Source organism: Seriola lalandi, unplaced genomic scaffold (assembly GCF_002814215.2).
Source record: "Seriola lalandi dorsalis isolate HSWRI2012SDOR001 ecotype SW California unplaced genomic scaffold, Sedor1 jcf7180002054501, whole genome shotgun sequence".
In the NCBI taxonomy this organism is placed as follows: Eukaryota; Metazoa; Chordata; class Actinopteri; order Carangiformes; family Carangidae; genus Seriola; species Seriola lalandi.
This window is the reverse complement of record NW_019525054.1, coordinates 67,783-78,596: the sequence shown is the minus strand read 5'-3', so window position 1 is coordinate 78,596 and position 10,814 is coordinate 67,783. Positions and strand designations below refer to the sequence as shown.

Sequence of the window (10,814 nt, the reverse complement as noted above, 5' to 3'; positions counted from 1 at the left end):
ACTAAATAAACAGGAAAAAAAACTGGCAGCCCATCCTTACTATTCAATGAAACAAAGAAACTACACTAAACTGAATTGCTGCAATGGTGTGGCCAGTTCGGAGAAGAGGAAAACGAGACTGAGCCGGCGGCCATCTTGGCTCATTATATACCAGGTGATCGGGGATGCAACCAATCACCAACCAGGGTGCAGAGCCTTTCCCCCAATGACAGCGCAGCTGCGGCACACACCTATTTGCATACAAATGAAAAAAACAGGAACACAGGGCACACACATATACGACAAACGACCTACAATAATATGACCGCAGTCATAACACCATACAGAACTTAGTTACAGTGAATCAATGCATATATTGTATTTCTAATGCTATTTTTTTCCCACAAGTGAGAAGTTCAATGAGTCCATGCAATGTGTCAGGTGCACAGGCCATTGTAACTAAGCACAAAGACCCAGTGTTGTAAAATTGCAATATACACACAAGCTCAAAATCAATTTTGATGATTTCCATCTACATGTTCTAGACATTGTAATAAACACAAATAAAAATATTTCAGGTAATTTACTTACTTGAATCTTGACAAATCCAGTCCAGTGAAACAAAGAGATGAGCTCTGTGTAAAGTTCGCAGGTAATGCGAATTCATGGGCTGATGACTGGTCCTATAAACACCTGATAGCATTGTGAGGATAAACAGTAACCCATTGACTATGAAAAAGTGTTTTGTTTTTTTTTAGAAAAAAAACATTCAGATCTTTTTTTTGGATGGTTAAATGTGACATATTACAACAGTTGGCCTTACAGGGTTAATCGTGACACAACATGTGTTATGTCATAAATTAATGAAATTTGACTTCTTTCGCTCTGCTTGTCTACCGGATGTGTACAACAAGCAGCTGTACTGACAGCAGGTGTAACGTGTTGTAACTTGTTCACTCATTTCATTACACAAGTGTAAGGATCATCAGGACAATCATAAACTGCCATAAACGATCATGTCTTTAAAGTAAATCTACTTCTCGCTCTCCTGCCTGGCAAGCATGTTGTTGAGCCCTGTCTCTGGGGAAGATGACAGAATCTGACAGGTACGCACAGACTGGCTTGTCTGTGGCCCCTAGACTGTAGCCATTAAAATTAAACATGGATGGCACTTTGTCTGGCTTCAGCCGATTTGTGGTGAAACAAACAATTCTTTCACACTCAAAGCCTCCGTCCTCCACATAAGAACTGACAAAGTGGTCACCGCAGACTCATTGTCCCGGTCCCAACAGCAGACTGCGGCATTTCAGTGCAGCCAGCAAATGGCGCAGCATTTAAGGTTTGTTCAGAGGACGAAAACAAAAAAAACACGATGAAAAGCAAATGAAAAACACTCTTATTGTTCAGTGCTTCATCTCTTTATTGCTAAGGCAAATCTGAACTTGAAATTGAAAGATTTCATTTAGACAGTGAAGATGGTGCTGCTTCTTAGAACATTTGAAAATATTAAAGGGAAAAGGGAGTTCCACGGTGCTCTGATGTCCAGTCATGTTCTTTTCTGAGGGACTTGAAACTGGATGAGGACAGAACAAAATTTTACACTGCTGAAGAGAATTGAAACAGACAGATTTATGAGGCTACGTACTGAGAAATTGTTGCTTCTCCCACAGGACAGTTTTGGTTATGGTGGACCTCTATAGCCACACTAGGACAGCTTGAGGTCTGGCATACCACTTAGTAAAAGCACTGATGCTCTAAAATGTCTGTGCTTCCAGGTTTAGGGTACACCTTTTTAAAAACCTCAGATTCAACAGTGCAACATCCATATTGTTGGCATTGTATCTACTGAGCAACACCTTTGTTGTTCATCTGAAATTTCTCCAGAATAACATTTAACATGGTCTCAGACACAGCTTTGGTGTTTACCACCTTCTGCTTAAGGTGGCCAGGACTGACATTGTGCACAGTGACTGTTAGATAGTGGTGTTTTGCCACACTGTGCCACATCATCATATTGGTCAGATCATCCCTGGATAGGCCGAGGATTAAGAGCAGTGTCATTTCTCTGTATTAAATAAATGTATTAGTCTTTCTGACTAATTCTGATAATTTGTCCTAATGGCATATAGATTTTATTCACATCAAGTAAATTAATGTTAGTTTTTTTTACTTCAGCCATGGTGATTCCATGGTGGAAAAAGAATCCAGTCCCTTTACCTTTACTTACTAACCTCGTCATAGTCCTGTGTAATTTCTTCACCTTCTTTGTAGTCAACTTAGCCTCCTTTGCAGTGCAAAAAATATTACATCAAAAGTGATACATAATTTACACATAATTTGATCATTCATTAGTAATCAATAATTGCAAGATTAGCAATCAATGTTACATTACTAACCTGAGGAAAGGCCGCTGTTGTCATCATCAATGCGCTCCACATTGTCAAGGCTGGGATCAATCATTTTTCACCCCATTGCTGGAGCCAGAGACGCCCACACTCAAAAACGATGCATCAATAATGAGCTAATAGACACATTAATTTCCCTTAAAGTATGTATAGTATGGGATAAATAAAGTATGTATCCATCGTTCTCTCTGTCGTTCTGTCATATTCCATGCCTCGTTACTGAATTTGACATGTTCCCCCTTTTACATGCAACTTTCTAAACATTAGTCCTGGTGTTGGAATCATTCTGAGTGAAATACAGCCACATTTAAACCAATTAGCTTTGGCGTTTTCATTGTGTCTGTAGACAGACTACCTACCTCAGAGCAAGTGTAATGTTAACTAGCAATAGCACATGGTGCTTCAGTTGTCTGTGACATCTGATTCAGAGGCGAAATATTTCAAATATTTACATCTCAGGAATTTAAGAGGCAATGAAGTGAGGCACTTTTGCAATGGGTTTTGGTACCCACCCTAAAGTAATGGTGAAGAGAGAGTGTAACATAAATCAGTGGCCCAATTCTTCTGTGTGGCATCTGACCCCAGCGCATCCCTCCTGTTGCTCAAGGTGCTGATTTTAAATACATGTTACGGGTCCCAAGACTAGTACCACAGTAACAAAATGAATACGGTTCGATGCCTTTCAGCTCCTGAAAAACAGATGAAATGTCCGGAGAAATGAAGACATGAACCAAACGTTTCTGTTCCCAAGTTTTCTCTGCTTTATTACAATTTAGTCAAAAACATAAAATATTCATTCCTGAACGCTCCCTAGTGTAATTGTGTCTCTTTGTTTCAATGTCCATTGTTTCTTTAAATGTGAATTAATATGGTTTCTCTTGCTTTCTGACTCTTTCACACACTTTGTCAGTTTCAAAACACTTTAAACCAAATGAACATTATTTGTTCAAGTGCTTCACTTTAGCATGTATGCTGTTCCATAGCTACCATAACATAGTGCAAATAAAATAAAATACATAAGCTACAACTTTAATGTACAAATAATTAATTTGTGTAGTATGTTAACATACTTCCACTTTAAATACTCTTTGTAATTTAAATGCCTGATAGATGACTATTCTCATCCAAAACATTCAACACTTCACATAGGGAATGTTAATGAACTTAAAATACAGTATAAGTCTGATTCAATCTCTCAACACTAAGAAGTTACCCTTTAAACTTTAACCAAGTCATGAAATGGGGATATTCACAGGTCTTATAAACATCATATCAACAGAAATAACACTATTCAAAATATCCGTCAGGTGTTCAGGGCCCTAGCCTAAAAAAATAACACCTTACAATGTACACACTAGGGTTGCACGGTATACCGGTACCAGTATAGTACCGCGATACTAGAGTTTTGAAAACGGTACTATACCGGCATTTAAAAACAAACGGTACTTTTATTTTATTTTATTGAATGCAAATGAATTGGTAAATTGGAGCCTGTCTCTTTAAGCACAGCGAGGCCAGCGAGTGTGACGTAGTTGCCCGAGCGGATGTAAGCCGCCTCCCACGCGCACTCGCATGTTTAGACTGAGGAGGAGAGAGAAACGACAAGTCGCGTCTTGGACAGACGGAGCTGGTTGAAGAAAATACAGTAGATAGAGATGGCAGCTGCAGAAAAGCCCATCCTTGTGGACAAAATGGGGGCCCGAAGTACGGCGTGGAAATATTTCGGGTTCAAACCGAACTATAAAGGCGAGTCACTGAACCCAGAGGCATCGCAGTGCAAGCGGTGCTACAAAGTGTGTCTTGCAAAAGGAGGCAACACTTAAAACCTGCCGAAACATTTAAAGGACAACCATGCGGACTTGTTCCGAGACTTCAGTCAAGAACGACAGGTGATAATGTTGTTCACCTGTTCACTGCACTGTAATGTCAATGAAAGAAGTACAAAGCCCCTCCCAGCCCAGTAGTAAACCTACAGTAGCCTGCATACAGAGCTAAAACATGTCCATGGTTAATACATACATTAAAAAATATATTTTTAAAAATCAAATTACATTCTTTAAATATTTAAATAACCCATTAAGGCAATACATAATATAATGAAATATTTTTTACAAAAAGTATCGAAAAGTATCGAAATACATATTGGCAGGGCTGTAAACTAACGGTCGCCACTCGCCAAATGCGACTAAAATATTCCCCTGGCGACTTAATTTTGGAGGGCTACCTGCCATGGGGCAGGTAAATGTTTGTCACAATATAGCAAAACATTGCTGCTATAAAATGCCTAGACATTTTTGGAGGTGCACGTTGACGGACGCAGAGGCTCTGTGTCGGGGGTTCACGTCCGCGCAGAGGCTCTGCGTCGTGACGGCGTCGACTTGACGCAGTAGTATAAATTAGCCCTCACGCGTCACCACCAGCCCGCGCAGTGTGGTTCCGGCGTAGCAATGTGGAGGCACATACCCGGTGTGACTGACCCAAAAAGAAAGAGTACAGAGAAGATAGATGGAAAGGAGGATGAAAAAGGCGAAACGTCAAAGAAAAAAGCAAAAGTAAGAAACTTTAATGAGAAATGGAGGATTCAGAGGGAATGGCTGCAGTACGAGGAGGCGGCGGGTACCATGTTTTGTTCAGTTTGTGGAAAATATGCTAAAGAAAAGCAGCGCACCAATTCCTTTGTGGTTGGCAATAAAACCATGAAACTCGAGACCATCCGAGAGCACGAAGGAAGCAAATGTCACGCAGTTTGCAAATCAGTGTCTCGGGCCCAATCCGAGCCTCTCTTCACTCAACCTGCCGTGACTGCTCTGACGTCTTTATCAGAGGAGACCAAAGCCAAACTCAATGCCATGTTTAGGACCGCTCATGCCCTTGCGAAGAAGGGGAGACCGTTCACGGACTACGAGTGGATGTGCGAGTAAGTAAAACAATGTTATTTGTCAATGAAGTAATTCTTATTCCGATCCCCTCTTGATATTGTTTACTGTACATTAACGTTAATATAGGCTTGCCTAAATTAGCTAGCTAGCTAGCTCTATGAAAATTTGCGCCAAAATGCCATGGCATCATTTTTCGATAATTGTCCGTTTTGACCTCAGATGACTATAACGTTACATCTCAAGTGAACGGGGCTAGTTGTCCTCATTGTTTAAAAAAAAAACTACTTTATTTCACTTTTCAATTTACATTTCAATTCAATTTATTATACTGTCCTTTCCTTTCCTTTGAGGAAATATAACGTTAAGCTTGCATTTGAAAGTTGTCCTCATTGGTTGTGAAGGCTAATTTAAGATATCTAGCAATAGTAAAACTAGAAGTATTGGATAACATTACTGTATCTGTATTTAGGGCTGCAACTAATGGTTATTTTCTTTATCGATTAATCTGTCAATTATTTAAATGATTAATCGATTAGTTGTTTCGTCAATAAAATGTTAAAAAATGTTGAAAAATATCAATCAGTGTTTCTCAAACCACAAGATGACGTCTTCAGATTTCTTGTTTTGTCCACAAACCAAAGAGATATTCAGTTTATTGTCATAAAGGAACAAAGAAACCAGAAATATTCACATTTAAAAGGTGCAGTGTGTAATATTTGTCAAGGTTTATTAGCAAAATCTGAACATACTACTCATGAATATATTTGTATAACTGTACAATCACTATAAAATAAAATCTGTTTAGTTTTCGTAGCCTTTTAATTATTATTTTATATATACATAAAGCAAGGGACTTGCTTTAGAGAATGTCGCCATCTTGCACCGCCATGTTTGTACGGCAGCCTGAGCGGAAAATCCAGCCAGCCAGACAGCACGTTTCAAGAGTTTCTCATGCATAAATAAACAATAGAATTATTCCATAGATAAATAATAGAATCTAAATGCTAGATGTTACTGTTTTCCCCCCATTTTACACACTGGACCTTTTTAAGAAGCTGAAATCAGAGAATTTGGACTTTTTTTGTTAAAAAACTACACAAACCGATTATTTGATTATCAAAATAGTTGACGATTAATTTAATAATCGATTGTTGTTCGATTAATCTATTAATAAGCTCCATCTGTATTATTAGTTATTATTGGATTACTGTTAATGTTTGACATGATTTTTTTTTGCAGCTTGGATGAACAGAAAGGCATTGCCTTGGGTGCAACCTACAGGAACAAAACGCAGGCGAAAGAGTTCACTCATTACATTGCGGAGGCGGAGAGAAATGAAATCAGGGAGATGCTGAAAAACACCAGATTTCTGTCTATCATGTCTGACGGGTCCACTGATAGCTCGGTGAAAGAGGAGGAGCTGGTATATGTGAGGTGGAGTCACAAGGGCAAGATTGAGAGCAAGTTTGTTGGCATCAAGTCGGTGGAGAAGGCCGATGCAACACACATAACCAGCGCCGTCAGAACCATCATGGAGGGTGTGTGCGAAGAGTGGGAGAGCAAGTTGGTTGCCCTCGCAACAGACGGTGCTGCTGTGATGGTGGGAGCGAAGAGCGGTGTGGTCAGCCAGCTGAAGAGGGACCGGGCTTACATCATTGGTATCCACTGCATGGCACACCGCCAAGAACTCGCCTTCAAGGATGCCATCAAGTCCCATGCCATGTTCCAGAGAGTGGAGGAATTCCTCAGTGGCATCTACACATTCTACCACACCAGTCCACTGAACAGAGCTAACCTGGTGAACAGCTTCCAGGCTCTTGGGCACAAACCACTGGTGCCCACAAGGATCGGCGGGACCCGATGGGTAGGACACATCCTACGTGCCCTGGACCACTTTCTGCGGGCCTTTCAGGGGATTGTCCAACATCTGGAACAGGTAGTGGCATTATTAATATATCAAAAGAAATGTGTGACCCTCGTCGCCTCACGTGATATACTGCTGGACAGGCTAGTCAAGAGTATGACTGACAGGTTCCAGGATGTCAGTGTAGATGTGCTGTGTGCCACCAAGCTCGTCAGCTTTGCCAACTGGCCAGAGTCAGGAGATGCAGCAGCAGGTGTTTTTAAATTAAGTACTACAACAGAGCACTTAAGTTCAGGGTCATGATGATCATATTTTCTATTTTATTTTGAGAAATAAAATATGCATTATGCTTGTTGTAATGTAGACCTATGTGCACAACTCTTCTAGATTTTGGTGACACTGAAGTGGAGACACTGGTGAACTACTTCAGGCCTGTCCTGGAGACCTCTGGCATCCATGCTGAGAATGTGATGGACCAGTGGACTGTCTTGAAGTCCTTGATGTACCAAGAGCCACAGTTCCTGTCACACCCACACGTGTCCTGGGTCACTGTGAACAGGAGCCATCAGCACTCCTGCCCTGACCTGCTGGCTGTCATCGACCTGGTCCTGTCCCTTCCCGCCTCCACTGCTGACTGTGAAAGGCGTTTTAGCTCCATGAAGATGGTGAAAAGTGATTGGCGGGCCAGCCTTCTGTCTGACACCCTGTCAGATCTTCTGATTGTGCAACTCTGCTCCCCAGATATAAAAGACTTTGATCCCAGCACAGCTGTGAACTCAGTTAGAAGCAGGCGGCCTGACTATATGGATGGTGGTGCGAAGAGGGTGTCTGCTGAAGACAGTGATGATGAGTTCTGATTAGATCATGCACTGATCCACTTTGTTCTGTTCTATTTTTTTTAATTTTCCTCGAATTTTGTTATTATCATTTGACAGGAGGATAACTGGTACTGGCACTGTCCATGTTCGCAAATTCGCAATGTTTTGAATATTCAAAAGATTAAAAATGTATTTTGAATAATATTTTGGTCTCTTTTCTATATATATATCGCTATATAATACTGTTATCGCAATGAAAAGTACTGAAACAGATGTATATGTAACAAAAAGAGGCAATTTATTACTAGTAATTACTTACTTTATTACTTATTTACTTGGCCGGTAGATTTTTTCATCTACCGGTCCCCTTGGCAGGTGAGCCAAAAAGTTAGTTTACAGCCCTGCATATTGGTATCGAAACAGAAATTTGGTATCGTGACAACCCTAGTACACACATCTTATACTATGCCCCTTTCACAGCGCGTCATTTTCTAACAGTGACGTCATGTACAGCCCTGCACTCGCGCCCTTTTTAACTCTATATTAAACACTTAATTATGTCAACAACCTCGTCACACTCGTGCTACGTTAAGTTTAGCTATAGGAGACACTTGTTTTTGTAATTTTCGCACTGTACTGACCTGAAAAACAGATGAAATGTCCGGAGAAATGAAGACATGAACCAAACGTTTCTCTTCCCAAGTTTTCTCTGAGGGGAGGGGGACGCGTCCCTCACCTCAGTGACCCGGGTGCAACATCACCTGAGCATAATTGGTTCCGCTCTTCTATCTTCCCATAAACATACATTTTCTCCTAGCTTTGTCTCCTAACAATTATAAAATTAAGCTATTTTGGGTCTCAAACTCAGTACTTAAATGTTTGTGTTATTACAATTAGCAAAACATTAATTAATATGATAGCATGTAAACAATACTTTCAAAATGCGTACATTAATTCATCACCTATTTTTGAGTGCACCACATACACAGCAAAATTTAATGTTATGATATGAGCGTGGCTGTATTACTGAACTGGTCTATCGGGTACAGGCACAGGGGACCAAAGGGAGATGAAGAGAAACAGACACAGGTTTGGTCTGTATATTAAATTTTATTGTGAATGAGTTGTTTTTGAAAATTTTTGATTATGACTGGATTTTTGCATCTCTGTGTCAGGTCCCGTCAAGTTTAGTTTTTTCCACTTCCTGTTTTATTTTGTTTGGATTCCCTCACTTCCTGTTTGTGTTCTTCTCAGTGTCTTTACTCCCTGTGTGTGTGATTGTTCATTGCCTTCACCTGTGTCTCATTATCCCCTGCTCCTGTGTGTATTTATACCCCTCCTCTCCCAGTGTGTCTTTGTCAGATCGTCTGCGTGTTTTGTCCCAGCGTTCCGGCTCAGTTTCCCTGTGTTTTGATCCCTCGTGTTATTCTGAAGATTCCGATTCCTGGTTCCTGTCTTTTGCCTAACGATTTTGTACTTCTGCCTGGTTTGACTGACTTCCCGTGTACCGACCCCTTTTTGGAATAAAACTGTCTACTGCTAAGCGTCTGCCTCAGCTCTGCTTTTTGGGTCCACTGCCTGTCTGCTCAGTTCGTGACACTCTGTCCGTCAAATTGACAGATGATGAGAAATTCTAACACAACCTCTGATTTATAGAGTTATCTGCATTATTATTCATTGTTTAAAAGACAGGCCCAGCACCGTGGCTACAAGGGCACTTTAGAGACCTGTCTGAACTGGTACCTGGCAACCCTGCAACTGGCATGATAATCTATATTCACAAACTACTGAGGTTCAATACCCAGCTCTACTACAGAATTTGTTTTGAAGTGAAGTGGATCAACATCCAAACAGACTGGTGCCAGTTACCATCCTGCTCCTGAATGCAGCTTTCAGCTCCAACAGACACAACAGAGTGTTGTGGATATTGGATGTCCTCACTGCTCTAATTGTGGCAGACAGGGCTGAGATCACTGGATTCTTAATCTGCTCCTGCATGTTGTGAGTGCTCTAATCTCACAGTGCTGGATTACGCACAGCAAACCCAAACACATACAAGGAAGTCTCCTTCTTTCCTGTTTTTGGGGGTCACTACTCGGGTTAATGGACTGTTGGAGAGAGATTTGAGAATTGAGGCAGCAAGTTATTTGCCACCATTCTCTTGCTTTAAAACTGTTCACATCAGGCTGATGATTTATTTTTAACAAACAATTTTAACTCTCTATTGAACTGTCTATTTCTTTGTTCTTCAGCAGAATGAGTAAAATGCAGTGTAATGGCTTTGGACCACTGAACTCCTTTAGTGCGGTGATCTGTCACACTATGTCCTGTGTCAGGATATGAACTCACACAACTAGAAACATTGTCACAATTAAGTGACATTATCTTATCTGAGGCCTCTCTGTTTTAAACTATGACTGGATGGATGAATATTTAAGGTTAATATGTTGTCTTTCTGAGAATGATCCCTCATATCTTTGTGATCTGTACAGGAATCATTGCATGGTTAGCAAAACTTAACATTTAGACTGGAAACAGGGCCAACAGCTGGTCTGGCTCAGTCCAAAAACTACAAATCTAAAAATACACTGTATTTTTTCAATGTTATTTATTTATTTTCTAATTTAAGGGAAAAAAAGTATTTATCCATCAGCAGATGTCATTTTGCCATTAGTGAGGCCTAACAGGTTTAGAGCAGCTTATGTTAAAACTCATTTGGCAGAAAATAACTCGTAAATGTGGATGTTTGTCCTGTGTGACTGATAGTAGCTTTAATGTCTACTGACAGTAGGTGTGTGAAATAGAAATGTGTTTCACTCCCACTGCTCAAACTGTATTATCGGAAATGTTCTGAAATAATTTGTCTGGT

At 40.4% G+C, this 10,814-nt stretch overlaps 1 protein-coding gene across 1 annotated transcript; it reads left to right on the top strand.

Moving 5' to 3' along the window:
- The first annotated feature begins 5,080 nt into the window (after positions 1-5,080).
- On the top strand, positions 5,081-7,984 carry LOC147818743 (zinc finger protein 862-like). The gene is made up of 3 exons (XM_087175788.1): positions 5,081-5,301; positions 6,503-7,380; positions 7,515-7,984. The coding sequence occupies exons 1-3, from the start codon at positions 5,081-5,083 to the stop codon at positions 7,982-7,984; spliced, it is 1,569 nt and encodes a 522-aa protein (XP_087031914.1).
- The last annotated feature ends 2,830 nt before the right edge of the window (positions 7,985-10,814 follow it).